This window comes from Brugia malayi, assembly GCF_000002995.4.
Source record: "Brugia malayi strain FR3 genome assembly, contig: Bm_v4_ChrX_scaffold_001, whole genome shotgun sequence".
NCBI classification, from domain to species: domain Eukaryota; kingdom Metazoa; phylum Nematoda; class Chromadorea; order Rhabditida; family Onchocercidae; genus Brugia; species Brugia malayi.
In genome coordinates, this window is record NW_025062479.1 from 12,124,915 (window position 1) to 12,140,729 (window position 15,815).

At 36.0% G+C, this 15,815-nt stretch overlaps 2 protein-coding genes across 3 annotated transcripts; both read left to right on the plus strand.

Moving 5' to 3' along the window:
• Window positions 1-2,922: 2,922 nt before the first annotated feature.
• Window positions 2,923-9,187, plus strand: Bm182 (Uncharacterized protein; the record flags this gene model as incomplete). 2 transcript variants are annotated; one of them, XM_043074568.1, is made up of 13 exons in its annotated part: window positions 2,923-2,967; window positions 3,110-3,163; window positions 3,278-3,441; window positions 3,606-3,656; window positions 3,727-3,814; window positions 3,978-4,154; window positions 4,225-4,328; window positions 4,575-4,705; window positions 4,918-5,703; window positions 5,849-5,981; window positions 6,255-7,588; window positions 7,733-7,805; window positions 9,085-9,187. In XM_043074568.1, the coding sequence occupies 13 exons, from the start codon at window positions 2,923-2,925 to the stop codon at window positions 9,185-9,187; spliced, it is 3,243 nt and encodes a 1,080-aa protein (XP_042930502.1). The 2 variants fall into 2 exon arrangements, with proteins under 2 accessions (XP_042930502.1, XP_001897674.2); XM_001897639.2 differs by lacking the exon at window positions 9,085-9,187 and having other exon boundaries at window positions 7,733-7,809.
• Window positions 9,188-11,926: 2,739 nt separating this feature from the next.
• Window positions 11,927-14,060, plus strand: Bm4683 (Uncharacterized protein; the record flags this gene model as incomplete). The annotated part of the gene is made up of 7 exons (XM_001897636.2): window positions 11,927-11,964; window positions 12,095-12,165; window positions 12,329-12,558; window positions 12,802-12,960; window positions 13,051-13,165; window positions 13,246-13,439; window positions 13,662-14,060. The coding sequence occupies 7 exons, from the start codon at window positions 11,927-11,929 to the stop codon at window positions 14,058-14,060; spliced, it is 1,206 nt and encodes a 401-aa protein (XP_001897671.2).
• Between the last annotated feature and the right edge of the window lie 1,755 nt (window positions 14,061-15,815).

The window sequence follows — 15,815 nt, forward strand, 5'->3', positions numbered from 1 at the left end:
CGTTTTATCTTTCTAGCAGAAATAATTTTTTCCAATTTGTTTAATGCAATTATCAAAAACGATCCAGTCTGAGATTTGGTTTCCCCACAAATGATTTGAGATTTACACTCTTATGAAACGTAAATTTCACACTGAATTTTCTAGCGATCTCGAATCCATGGCTTTCATTAGAGCGAGTCATGTACAGACTTGTTGGCATCGTAAATGTGTGACTTATCTGTCATGTCAACTGTTATACGAATGAATAAAGATTGCTGAATTCCACAAAATTCTGACCATAATTCGCTAATATTTACACCACATATCAATCTATGAATCTTCCTAATCAAATCATTTGAACTAAACTCAGTTCAAAAACAAGTCGGTGATATGCAGCATTCATTAAGAAATACCACAATAAAATAATGCTAATATTTAAACAATAAAAAAGTGCTACTTTTTCCGATATGGATTATTCTCGATTTAGGTTCCAATAATTGCATTTACAAAAACGAGAGGCCACGTCTTTCGAATTTCAAAATGAATCTACTGACTGTTAAAGTTGATTTTAATTTGACTATGCTATTAATCTTATTTTGAGTAATATTTTAGTCTTATTTGTTAGTAATCTTATTTCGCATAATAAGCAAATAAGTGTTTCTAAAGATACATGCGATACAACTACTGATGTCATTAAATCTGTTTGATGAAATTATCATGAACTTCATGAGATGTTAAAAGGTGCTACTATGCATAGCAATGTTATGACTTACCTATGAGCTATAAGTATACAAAATGAAAATAAAACTATTGGAACTAAATCTAAATTGCTTTAGAAGCAACAGTGGTTGGTATACTCTCCCGCACAGAAACATACACTTAACTAAGCCTAAAAATTAATCATGACGTATTAAACATTTCCTACCTCCCATAAATTAATTATCATTTATGGCTGACAATGCACGCTCGCAATAATGAATGTGCGATATGTGGAACCATCGTCACAAACATTTCAGAGTGTTGTCAGTCATGGATTTCTTGCGTGATGGCAAGGATTTCATGAAGCTACGATACACACCCATAACTATGTGTAGTGTTCATGTTTTCAGGCGTTGTTGGCAATATTCGTCTCATTCGGAAGATGGATAATCGTCATTCTCAGCCATAGCGCCAACTCCGATGGAGAGAATTTATTGTTTGTGAACATGAATCTTAGCACCTTCGTCCTGCAGTCATTCTCTCTGACGAACATTTATGCCTCCCACTACTAATCATTGACTGCTACCTTTGGAACAATCATGTTGTTCGGTATGTGTAGTTTTTCCGGTCGATGTTAACATGGCACGACAGCAGACTGTCGTAAACTGTCGTGCTTCACATTTAGTATTCATTTCATTGTCTGACTACTAATTACCTAATAGCCACTTGTTTGACAAGATTGTCAACTAAAGCTGAACCACTGATGCATAAAAGGGACTTGAACAATTAGCCTAAAATTGATAAATTTCATTGCCGTAATTGCATTCAGAGGCAGCTGGACGAAAGCCAGTGGCAATCGACACAACAAGTGCTTTCATGATTCACAGGATTCTAATAACCTTGATTTTGTTTCCTAGCAGAGCTAGGTGATTTTTGATCATTCCACGATAATTTACTTAACTACCTACCTCTCCCTCTCACTGTCCTTTGAAATTTATCGCACAACTGTGAGCTATCAGTAACAGGCTATTGTTATCAGTTATCTCAGCTATTAAGTGACCTTAGAAACCCGAAAGATCAGTGGTGCAATAGCAAGAGCACATAGCCACCATCAGCAGACAACTTTCGCTTACCTGTCTATGCGCTCTCACCTTACCCATCCTTTCCCCGCCACTCTACTCCCACTTCTACACTCTTCTCCCGGCACCATCGACCACCGATCGATCTTTGTCCTATCTCTTCACTCTCCATCCTGCATATGTATGTATATTTCTATAGTGTTTGCTCTTCAGTGCAGTTTATTCAACGCGGCCGTTGAAATCACTGCAAGTCGCGTGGTTAAAGGTCGATGCTCGGAGTAATGATATTGCGCAGGTCAAGGGTCATATAGTCCTTGTCGGATGGTGCTAGTGGTGCCAATAATTGTATGTAAATCTATTAAAGTTACGATGTGCTGGTGTCTTTGACTCTTATGCATATGTTGGAAAAATTGTGGACTAATTTAGATAATCACATAACATATTTCACGACTTCGATGGACTTCGAAGTCGTGAAATCTTTGTTGTTCAGAAAACAGACATTTCAGGATTGAAACATAACCTTCCGCAAGCACTACTGATTTTTCCTGAAATTCATGAAGTGCTTTTGTGACAGACGGTAATTTATCTCGAGAAACAAATCACTTTTCATGTTGGTTTCTAAATATTGGTCAGACTTTATTTTATTACTTTTTTATTTTAATGTTTAATATGTTTACATAACATATAGTGTCGTGCTAGTTGAACTAATAAGTTTCGTTTTACACTTCCATATGTTGTGGTGTATATAGCACACCCAGAAACTTTTTTTGCCTTTTTTTTGTTACACTGAGATGAATAAGAAAAGAGAGAATAGTATAGCCTAGCGAAATAGGGATGTACTCATTCTGCTGCTTTAGTCACCCGAATTTTGTGATTTTAAAAATGATTAAAAGTAGCATATTTCAGATTAAGAGATGACATTCCTACTGCAGTATTTTTATTTTATTTATCCTACCGAAGGATCTGACCGAGTAATCAATTTTTCGATAAGTTCGTTTCTTTCCACTCCTTTTTTCCAAAGTCATGTCTCTCCAGCTTCAGTTATGAAAAGTTTTCTCATTGCGAAAGACTGGAGTCTTCCAGGACTACGGTCGTGTTGATCAGCAAAAGTAAGTAGCAGCGTGTCCCAATTGGCTCCGCCAAATATCTTTTTAGCAACCATTATATGACTGGGGCAGAAGAGGAAGGTCTTGCAGAATCTGTGAATAAGGTTCGTTTGCTGTTGTTTTCTAAAATACTATTTTTCTGAGAAATTGCATTGCTGTTCTGCTTTTTTTAAACTTTGTCTTCCGAATATTTCCATGGAAGTACTTTGCAGTAATCAAAAAGAGTTAATGGAGTTTCCAATTCAGGTAGAAATTATGGAACAAGAAGATGGTGAAGTTAGCGATGTGTCTAACTGTGATGTAAGTTTGTTAAAAAAAGGTTTTATTTAGCGGTTCAGTGCGTTGTGTTACTGATATTTGTTTACAGTATTATTTTTTTCTATCATACCCGATATTAATCAGGTCTCGTTTTAGGTGGCGAATGACGAAGGTGAAATAGTAGATCAACAAACAAGCAAAGCAAGTCGCAAAGAGGATAATATATCGGCGAAGACAGATATTAATGTTTCAAAAAAAACGGCTCTTGAAAAACTAAAGAATATGAGTTTTAGTTCCAGATCGAAACTTCCTGTGCGGAGGTTAGTATTAATATACTGGTCAAGTATGTCAGTTCTCATAACACATTTCATTACTTCTGATGAAATTCAGTTTTATGAAAAATTTTTTAAATTTTAGACAGCATATTCTTATAAATTTCTTTGCGTAGATTTTTTTTTAAAAAAAGTTATGCTATTTTTTGCAGTTCGTCTGTGGAGCGACGAGAGAAAGAGAGAAGGGAACGACAAACTATCACGTAAGTCATACATATTTCCACTGTAAGTTTGTTTTAATAATATTTGTTTAATATAAGTTAATAGTTTCAGGACACCAAAACTGCAGCATTCGCCGCGTCGCGACAATGATGAAGAGAGGCGGCAAAGAAAAAGACGTTGGGAAGAACATAGTGATGAGGTATTACTATTTATCGGTTTTTTCAGCTTTACTATTGTAATTCTGTGTTGAGCATCTAATTTCCGTCGTTATCTGTAATTTTTTACAGTTTGACAGATAATGTCTGTTTGTAGTTTGTCAGTAGCAAAGAACAATAAGCATAAGTTTTTTAATGTTTTTTTAGCAGGAGCGTCAACAAACACTTGTTGAAGAACGACCTAAACCGTTGAGAGAAGCTGTTGCATCAGCCCATATGACCTCATTGCCAGTAAATAAACTTGTGGAACCAATGCGTATTTATGATCAGCCTCATACGTTGCGCCAACGTGTCGAAAAAATCATCAGTGTTCAGGAGAGCGAGGTAAATTTTCTTGCTGTATGGTTGATTCCCTGCCTATTTATTTCTTTTTGTAAATAATCATTTACTCCAGGCTATTAATATGTCCGACAAAGAACTCAGAAATTTAATAGCACGAATGTGTGATCTCAGTAAGGAACAAGAGCGATTGCAACGAGGTCGACAAACTCAGTATGAGTAAGTGGCTTAACATTATGGATTTTGCCGCAATTCATTGCTTGTAGTTGAAAATATAATGAGTTATATCCTTTGTTATGAATTATATTTCATGTTTCACAAGCCTGGAATCTATTTTAAAATCATTTCTACCGTCTTTAACCTTTTGAATAGATTATGGAAATCGACTCAGTAATTTTTCATTTTTCTAAGTTCATCGAACAGCAGTGGTTGATTTTTTATTTATATCTTTAAACAATTTGACAGCACACTGCGAGAAATATATATGGAGGTGAAGGATGACATTGAAAAACTATACATTCGCGTTCCGGTGCATTTGAGAATGGATCTTCCGCTTCCACCCCAAACTTTGCATTCTTCTGGTTCATCTTCTAGTGGTATTTTATCAATTCTCTTATTTGAAAGTATCTATTTACACTTGAATTCTCCTCATAATTAGAACTAGTCTCCTTTAATTTGCCTTTCACAACTGATAATCTATTGGAGGGACCATTGGCGTAGTATGAGGTAGTTCATAAATGATGGTAGCCTATAGAAAGTAGGAAAAACTATTGATTCCTTTCTGTTTATTTGTTTTTAACATCTACAGGCGCATTACAAATGAACGGAGGAACGACAGTTTTTCAAGTAGATCAGCGTTTCCGATTACCAAACCTTTTCGATCCACCTGGGGTGGTTACAAGTGCAAACGTACGGCTAAACCGTGGTAATGATCCGGAAGTCAGTGTGCGCAGTGAGGAACGGTGCGCAGGTGCTCGAATGCGATTCGGTGAAGTCGGAGGTGTTTCTAACGATCAACAGAGAGTATTGGGTGTTAGGAATGGGGCAGTTTATAGTGGTGGATTGAATGAGCACGGAGTATTCGAAGACATAAGTCACATTGGATTGGGGAGCGGTAGTACACTGCTAAGAAATAATAGTGGATCAAATTCAACTACTACCGTGGAGCGTGCATCTCATGCAGGTTCAAGTGCGGAGCAGACACTACATTCCGTCAATGGTAAAAAACCGCTGTTTCCAGGCTTAATTGGTCCTACGCATTTAGATCAGTCTTCTTCAATGATTCCTTCAACGAGTGCATGCGATCATGGTCCTAAGCCACTATTCAGAAGGTTGGACTTCAGTGGTGGTAGTTCCGGATTTTCTGGAACTGGACCTTCTCATGAATTATTTCCGAAGGTCACTAGTGACTTACCACCTCAGATTGGTAGCTTTAGTGATGGCCCAGCTCCACTAATGAGCTTTGGTAATACAGCCAGTCCAAATCAGGTATCTCATTCCATCGGACGACAAATTTACAACACTCCTGACAAATCAGTAACCTCAACGTATGCTGTGGTACAGACAAACGCTTTAAGCAAATTAGAATCTGGAGGTAAATACCGTATAAATGCTGCATTAGTTTATTTCAGTGACATTGGGATATATACAGAGTATACTGAAGTGGTAGGAGCGTTTTTAATTGATTAGTTTTTGCCATGACTAAATTCTCTTTGTTTATTTTATATATTTACTTCCAGAAAATGATGGTGGTATGCGAGCAGTAAATCAGCATTGCTTTATGCATTCTGGATCGCAAGGTCCGACTAGTTTCATCCATCCGAATAAACCTCCTTCTCCCGTACCTGATTTTCCCCCAAATGTTGCATTGAGGTATCTTCTGCAGTTCCTTCTTTTATGATTTATTATAATTATTAAACACCCTTGAATTGGAGAAAAATGTTTCCATGGTTCGACTTAAAAGTAGCGAAATTGACTTGAGATAGTTTAAATGACACCGGATTTGTTTTGATACCAGTGAGCATTGTACTTGTGTTTTTAACGCTGCGAAACCAAGCCCAGTACTGTTGTTCTCTAGTCCCATTGAATTAATTTGACATTAAGACAAAGCTACTTTATTAGTCTTTAATCCTAAAAATATTTCAGGACATTATCAAACTCAGTAGATGCCGATTGTGGTACATATCATGAAAATCTTATCCATTTGAAATCGAGCGAGATTCAAAGCAGCTCACAAGTACCTCTTCCAAATCTCTCCGAACCGCCTCCACCTTTTGGCACAGCTCCTATAAATGGTCCATCCATATTACCGCACAAACTATCAAGTACGGTTCTTTTGAGCACGATGCAAAGTTCGAATATTGTGCCACCGCAAACAGTACCAGTACCAACTGGCGCTACTCCAGTGTATCCCTCGGAGCATACAGTTGGCACCATTCAACCACTTTCTTCAGCCTCCACTAGTAGCGCGCTGAATACTTTACCTGGAAGCAGCAAGGCATTACAGAACTTGCAACCACAATCTGGAAATGCTACTGTTGTCACTGCACAGCCATTAATGTCATTACATTCCGGATCATCAGCAGTTAGCGTTCCACCTCCTGATTTCTCGGTTCCTCCACCATTAGCACCATCACTGACTGTGCGAACAAGTGTTGGTACATCTTCCATCACTACTAATTTGTTGAGTCATACCGAACCAATCAGTTCCGTTGATTCAAGAACCGGACCTTCTTCAAACTCAACTCTCCAGAGAAGTTTGTCACATATGAAGGGAGGAGTATTAACAAACAGTACTATACTGAGTAGTTTACCCTCAATGAATGTCCCTCCACCGTCGTTTTCGGTACCACCTCCTCGAGCACCAAACGTTGGTTCTGCATTCCCTGCTCCTCCTTCAATGGCTACTGGTGGAATGACCTCGGGACGGAGACCCGCGAATATGGTATCTTCCATGGTTGCACCACCGCCAAATCTTATGTCAGGACCAGTAGGTTTAAACTGCCCACCACCTGATATGTCCCAGCCTCCGCCTAATATTCGTAGTGCCCTGGGAGCAAGTAATCCAGAAAGTGTCCAGCATATGGTCAGTGCAGTGGTTGGTCAATCTACCGTAAGTAGCCAGACACCTGTAGAAGTTGTAACAGAATTAATCGCTACTGCCTACAATAGAACCGGAGGCATTAGACTTCATCATGATCCATCGTTAAAGCAACGAATGTCGATGGTCACGGAGAACACTGTTGTAATCAATAAAATGAGGGCTCCTGCACCCGCAGGACCACCAAGACCACTTTCTTCAGTGGGCAAGTTGCTACCACCACTCATGCTTTCACCTGGAACTCGTGGTGGTTCGGCTTCCAGAATTTCCAGTTTTAACAAACGGAAAGGATCGCAGATTCGATCGTCGACAACTCGTCCGCAGCAACGTCAAAAACGACAAATCAGTGATATGGTAGCCATCATTCCGGATGAACATGGTAATTAACTGCATTACGGTATTCTTACCTGGGGGTTGGATAGCTGAAACTGTTCTCACTTCGTTCATTATAGGTTTAGATTATTCTTGTTCAATTTTTTATTCATGTTTTTCTATTTGTGGGAAACAAAAGGACAAATTTCAGACCATCCCAGTTCACGCGAAGAGCCAGATGACAATATTTTTCTGATAGTGTCTGATGAAGAGGATGACAACAAGTAGTGATACAATTGGAAGCCATCACTTGTACATCAGTATTTCTCACACAGATATTGGTGGCGCTTCGGTAGGAATATTTTCTAGGTTGAAACATTTAATTGGGCGCATACCATTCCGCAACCAAACTGGCCCAAGTGTACACATAGGCCGATCCACCCTTACCTACCACTAGCAATTAATTTACGGTTATTATAATACTGTACTTTTGATATTTGTATTATTGCCTCACGTGAAAGTAGGTAAGTCTTATTCCTTAAATTTTGATGATAACATACTATTTATAGAAAATAAAGTGTTACTATATGTTTTAACCCATTAAATTTTGGTAATTAGGCTTGATTCCTAGACGTGATTCGCTGTTTTCATAATTTATCTTCCCCACTATGTTCTCTTTCGATTGAATCATGGCTAGTATACTTTTTTCAAGATAATAGAAATAAGACTAACAGCAATAAGGAAGAGTATTGTGGGTATTTTGAATAGCTTCTGTTTTAATAATTGTATTTAGACAGATGTCCATCAGAGCGTTCTTTTTTTTTTTTCTTTTTTTTTTTTTTTTTTTTTTTTTTTTCATGCAATATTGTTTTATAATGAATCAATTTGGTATTATTTGCTCCGCTATTTTGCATTTGTTATGTTCTTTTTTTTTTATTTATGTTGGTCCAGTATGGAATTGAAATAATTAGTAGTGTCTGCTTCTAGAATATTTCCCAAAGATTTAGCAAATTTCGCAATTACCCCAGCGCAATTTGAAGCTATTTCAACGTCTGAAGAATGACCATCTTATGTTTCTAGATTTATTTCAGTTTTTTTTTTTTTTTTTATATCGATTCGTGCATTTTATAATTTGCAGGATTTCGTTTCCAATATTTTGTAGTTATGCTTCTAAATTTTTAACGTTTTGGATTGTGAATGGATTTTTTCGAAAGACCATTATTAGTTTTTGAAACAAATCGGCTGCCACGGCGTCAACAGTCGACAGTTTGCGACCAAATCGACTCGCAATTTTATTTTTATTTCATTTCCCTTTTCTTATCATTGGTCATATTTATATTTTTTAACGAAGATTGTGTATGACACATCGTTTTATTATATTGTGAATATATTTAAACACTTTGAAGTTGTCACTGTGCAAGTTGTAGATTTTATTTCAATTCGACATTTTGCGCTTCGATATGAAGTGTTTTTTTTTTTTTTTTTTTTTTTGTTTTGTTTTTATATTTCGCCTTTTATCACACAAAACCTTCCACGAAACCCGTATCCAGATACTTATTTCAGCATGGTGTGGAAGTGGCAACGGTTGGACAGTTTCGAAGCACGGTTTTGTAGCCCAGAAGCTTCCAAGCAAGCTGGAAATGTGGTGCCAGGTGTTGGTTGGTGAAAACCGTACGTCCGAACCACTGATGACTTTTAACCGATGAGTAGATTGAATAGAGCGATTTTAACAGCTGACGGTGTGAATCTTTATCAGGAGATTTGCGAAAAGTTTTGTCTGACATGCAAATGTACTGCTACCTGGGGGGTTATTTGGTACAAATGATCAGACAGTGCAAGTAGCCACACAACGGAGCTGGTGATTTATTTGTAAACCATATGTTGCTAGGATATAAGAAAAGTATTGCTAGCTCATTATTTAGTTGGTAGTTGGCTGTTTTGTATGATGGCATAAATCATCTGCGTTTTTCTATTTTCTGTGGCAGGGACGGTTTTCAATTTTTTTTTTTTTTTCACACCATTATGACCTAATGATGAAAAGAAAACCATTGGTTAATTTGTAAAGTAATGGTTGATCTTTACGAGATACTTTGACAGTGTGAAAGCAGTGGAGCATTCTATCCTGTTAATTTCTTCATCTCTTATTAGGAATTTCTTAAATGGTTCATTTGTGTGCTGTTTAAAGAAAGCAACAGCACTTCTGCAAGAGAATAGGCGATTTTCCTCAGAGTGTGGGAATGAAAATGTAAAAGTGAGATAAGATTAAGGAAATTTTCGTAGATCGGAATCGTATAGCCAAATTCATTGAAGGCGTTGGAGACGACTGTGAGTGACGGTGGAGTGGACTAATTCACACATGTAGAAAATATAAATAATCTGGTTGGGACTTAGTCGCTTCTTCAGATGTTGACCATCATGCTTTTCGTAGGACAAAAGCGAGGTTATTATGGTTTCTCTGTGTTCTGCATCACCACTTCATTTTGTTCATATCATAATGATGGTAAAAACTGCTTCGGTTATTTGTTCGTAATAGAACAGCTTTTTAGACTTCGTTTTGATTTCAAGGAACTTGAAAACTTTCATAGAAATCCTTCCTATTGTTCTATTAAAAAAAAGCTACACAGCAGAGAGAAAAATAAGGAGTGAATTGGAGTGGAATGGCTTAGGATGAAGAAGGAAAGATAATTATGAAACAAAATTCGAATCAAGTCTTTCCCTTTCTGTTTTGAAACCCTATGATGCAAGGAAGATGCATTCTAGGACGTGATTTGTACAGCCATTAAGCTATACTAATAAATCCTTCTAGTTAGGTATGTTAGTTTGCAAAAAAAGGCCTTTTAAATGGTTGGGATGAATACATTTCTAGAAGGTGCTAAAACGCTCGTATGTGTGGTGAGCTGGAAACTTTTAAGTTCAATATACATCAGTGTTATTATTTTAACATAGTTCATTGTTATGCATTTGTTCATTAGCAGTAAACTTCAAATTTAAATTAAAATCTTTGTTCTCCGTTAGGATGATGCAAATGCATAAAATTTTTTCATTCGGAATGGTGTAGGATACGTGCAGAATGAATTTTAGAAAGATTTGCAATTTTTCGGTTTATCTGGAATTTTCTGAGAATAAAACTCTGTTGGAAAAACAGAAAACATTTTGGACCAGTATCACGTCCTGAACTTATTGTGAATATGCATGAGATACTGGAAAATATACAAATTAGTTTTTTGATTGGCTCGTGTGTTTCTTTTAGTAGATACTCCTTGAACTCAGTTACCCAAGTTTTACCTTGAATTGTTGAAGGTAGCTCTGATCACTTTTGAAAATCCATCTGACCCATCCTAGCAGCTTCAGTTTACTTTCATAAGTCTTTTGCGCTTCCGGATATGTTCTGAGAAGACATTTGCAACAAGGAAGTGAAGGGGGATACTGCATCCTTAATGTTATATTTCCACATTTCGATTGGTTGAAATATTTTGGTGAGAAAATTTTTGGATTGGTTATAGTTGGCATGTAATATAACTTGCAAAAAAAAAGAAAAAAAAAAACGAAAAAAAGATTTTACGTGAACACAGACCTAACAAACCTTAAAAATGAGTTTACTAAAATTCCCAACATTTATGATAGCTATTCATTAAGCTGAAGTATCCTTTATTTGTGTTTTGCAAATCCAGTTATCATATTCATGAGGTGTTTTCTACCTGTTATAAAATCTTTTGTATGGCATCAGTGAACCACAAAACTTCCTGAAGAAACTCCATTACTGCTGGAATTTAGTTACAAAGAACAACTCCCTTACTCCTCCAAAAATCTGTGGCAATTTGGGTTTTAACCTTTGAGCTGCAATGAAATATTGTTCCGAGTATTTCACAACGTTTTGTTGAGTACGGTAGCAGACTGGTGAAATCTCAACTGATCAACCGGGTGAGAATAGTTTATATGCAGTTTGCCTTTGGTTATTTGAGATAATCTCTTTATAAAATTTGGCGTTGGACTTCACTTGCTTATTTCTTCGCCTTCATTACATCGCTATACATTAATCCACATGCAATTCTGTTGAATTAAGAAAATGTCGTAGGGGAACGAAGTGACCTTCGTATGTTCGTGATTTTGCGATACAAAGATGTTATTCAAAATAACATCTGATGATTATATATATATATATATATATATATATATATATATATATATATATATAGTATAAGTAAGCCTGAGTTTGATATGTAAAAGTTTCATTCCATATGTTGCGCGTTACTTTGACGTCTATGTTCACTACAGCGTTTTATTGACACATTTGGCTTTTATCACACTGCATCGAAAAAACTTTTGTTTTTAAACTGTTTTATGGCTTGCTCAGTTTAATTACAAGAAGTTAAAAGCCTACTTTTTTTTTTCGATCAAACTTGAGATGGTTGAGCTCAAGCCTCATATCATGCTTAGAGTCAAGTTGTTGTAGGACAACGAAGCGAACTTCCTCTCTTCGTGATTTTTAGATCCATAAAGTGTTATTCAAACCATGTCTCTTATGTACGTACATTTTCATTTTGCATAGCTGTACAGATATTCGTAATTTCAGTGCTGGTCGCAGAAAGTGTCGATCAAGTGGTTGGAAGGAGTCCAATATGTTTTCACCTGTATATTCTTCTGGTTGGTATTAATATGTGTAGGAGTAGTAGTTTCTTATGTTGTATTTATTATATAATGTGTTTGGAAAACAAAAAGGTTTTTGAATTCGTTCGAAGTTATATTATCATCGAATCTGTATTTAGGACTCATCTGTTTGAACGTTATTGCATCTGTTGAGTTTCAGGAGGAGTACATGTGCCACATCCAATGTTTATGTCGCTCCAAGGTGTTCCTAATGCTCCACGCATGTCTTATGTCCCTGCACTTCACCCTTTCCCTTTTCCTTCTTTCACGCCAAACACTTTTCCTCCACTGCATCGAAATGGAATTTTAGTACATTATAACAGTGAGTGTCCGCCTCAACCCCGAAAGCTATTTATTGGTGGTCTGAGTCACGAAACTACAGATGAGCAGGTATTATTCATATACAGAAGAGTCGCAGCATGATTATTATTTTTAATTTATGGTTAAGAAAGATATTTTTTGGATGAATCAGAATCTCATTGCAGTGGTTTTCGAAAATTTTAATGTACTTTGTAAAACACATGATGAGTAACTGACTACTGCTGTAAGCTTTTTTGGAACTGTCGGCTCATTTAGTGATGAATGAAATCTTTACGTTTTGTATTTGTTTATCTAAGAGTTCGTATGTTAAAGCTTCGACAGTATTATTCGCAGTGGGGTACTGTGGTGGACTGTATAGTTATCAGGGATCCACAGACGAAGTACTCACGTGGATTTGGATTTGTTACATTCGCAACCATACAGATGGCTGAGGCTGCTATGGCGGACAGACCTCACACTATAAACAATAAGGTATTTATCCATTTGATATCAGGTGATGTTTAGAAATTGTTCTCTGCGTATATCATTGTGTTTTCGTTTGAAATATTTACTACACTTCAGGTGGTTGATCCAAAGCGCGCTATACCTCGTGAACAGATGTCACCCCTCCTTCCTAACCATCCTCCATCATTTCTGGAAATTGAACCTGATCCAGGATGCAAGTTGTCTTTGTCAGGTGAAGTTCTTTTCTTTGAAAAGATGTAATTTAACATGGTATTCTTTGACTGGATCTTGTCATATAAATATTTGTTTCAGGAATACATTGGGCATGGCACACAGTTGACGATTTACGACAATATTTCGACAATTTCGGGACCGTTGAGCAAGTTGAAATTTTGGGCAATCCTAGAGGACTTGGTTTTGTTGTTTTCGAAAATAAGTCTTCAGCGGATAAGTGTTTGGAGCATGGGAAAATTCACATAATCAATGGTCAGAAGTGTGAGATTACTGTAAGTTCAATTTCAGTTTATGTATTATTGTTTATATTTTTTTGTTCCGCTGTTGAATATTTTGGATTTGATTCACTGGAAGTTTTCTAAGAAAAACTAGGGACTTGTTTTTTTTTTTTTTCTTGTAATAATGTTTACAAGTGATATGGTATTAAATGGAGACTAGTATTGCTTGTCAATTTTTTTTTTTGTTTAATAACGCAACCGAAATTTGTTTTGCAGCGCAACCCAATTGAACATTCCATCTATCAACGCAATGATATATATGATGGTAATGATTCGGAGATAATCGATGAGCAGGCTGATTCTGCTAGCGCCAGTGGGCATGAAACACCCGATGACGGCTCCGTAAAAGCTCTTGAAAATGGTTTCGCGAACAGTTTGAACTTCGTCGAAACGGGAAATGCTTGCACTTCTTGTGATGTTGATATTGCTGAAAAATTGAATGCGAATGATGGGAATAAGAAAGTTATCAAATTGTCGAAAATAGAAAAAGAAGATGTAAATTCAAAGTGTATCAAAGAGATGGGGGGTAAAAAGGATGCGAACGATAAGCGTGACAAAAAGATTCCTATATTGAAAACTGATAAGAAGAAAATTAAGAAAGCAAGCAAAAATTAAAAAGTAAGTGCAAGTTGAGCATCTTATTCCATTTTTTTTTAATTTTTCAGGTGTTGGAAGAGCTGTCATTTTTGTATTTTTCTATTTGTATAACTCTGCACAGTACTTTTTTTTAGTGACCGGATCTTTTACTTGGTTGCCTTATTATCATTATCACCAGTAATACAGTAGTACTAAAAAAGATTCATGGGTGTTGGGATTTTTCTTTTGTACATAACTTTCATTTATTTGGCTACACCCACTGCTTTGCATGATTGCAAGAATAGCTAGCATTTTTTGCTTTTTAATATGAGATCTCTTTTCAAATTTTATTTCCATAAAAATCAAATGAGCAGTTGCCGTTACACACAGTTTTAAGCTTGAGGTGTGGCCACTCTATTATTACAGGATTTAACAGTCATTGAAAAGTATGTAACATCTATCTTTAAATATTTTTGCTCAAACTGTCTTATCAAGCGTAAACATTTTATTATATGAGATTTACATACAATTGCTTATCTACTAATCTCATTAATTGCCCTCGTATTACGTGATATTCTATTCATTTTAGTTTTACCGTTCGAGTCGAATTTTGCTCTTTCATGGATCACAATGTACATACATACATGGTTTTATATTATCGTTCATATGAACAATGTTCATTGCCCTTTTGTTTATTGCTTGAGTCATTAATTCTATAAAATATTTTCAAGTAGTGGTCAAATATTATACCTCGGTCTTTTTTCTTTGCGTAAATCTACGGATCATTTATTGATGTTTAATATTTAAATTTTATTTGAACAAAAAATTTATGAAGATTTCGAAAATACTTCTCAAAGTATTTGAAACAGGAAATAGGTTGTTCTTTTTTCGCTCAGCTTCTTTGTCCTTTAACGAATTACAATGTTAATAATTAGGTTTACTTGTTGCCAGTAATGTCAGCAGTGCAATTTATGAATTGAGGGTCATCTTTCACATTTGTTGATAAATTTTTAGCAGATTATGGCACGGTAGTCACCTGTTATCTGATGTTGTTTTTGCTCTTAACCTTTTCCCTCTGCTGTCTTTTTTCTTGAATAATTGTTCTAGTTTCAGGGATTTTTGTTCTACCAATTTAAAAAAGTCGTAAGTGTACCAAAACGTAGCATACTCTTTCTTACATCTACTTGTTTGCGCTTAAAATTGTTCCCTTTAATAAAGATCCACGAGGCTTGCTCATTGTAATCCACTCTTATTTTTAAAGATACTTTGTTGCTTGTGTTTTGAGTTGCACACTGGTAATATTTACTGTGATTGTTAAATGTAATGTTTGTTGGATACTTTTATTATCTAGTTTTGCTTCTTGTTTCGTACATTTCGGATTACTTTTGCATTTTTCTACACAATTTATGCTCTACCAGTAATATTATATACTTGCATTTTGGATTTTACAAGTCTGTTTATATCGATGCAGATTTAAAAATCATTGTATTTCTGATATGATCATTAAAGGCGATAAATTAATTCTATTTGACCTGAACAAAAGAATAAAATGCGATTAACGGAAATATAGGTTCCATTCTCCCCATTCCGTATTCTTTTTATTAAGAATTAAGCATGCATGAAGTCGTTAAGTCATGATGCTACCGTCAACTAAAAGTGGTAAAGATTATATTTTGTATGAATCTGCTCATACAGTTGTTCGTAATTTTCGTTGCGCATCATGCACACATGAGCAAAAACACATGTTGGGTAAACGTTTGCATATTCACAGATTAAAAGGCATGCAAATAGTGA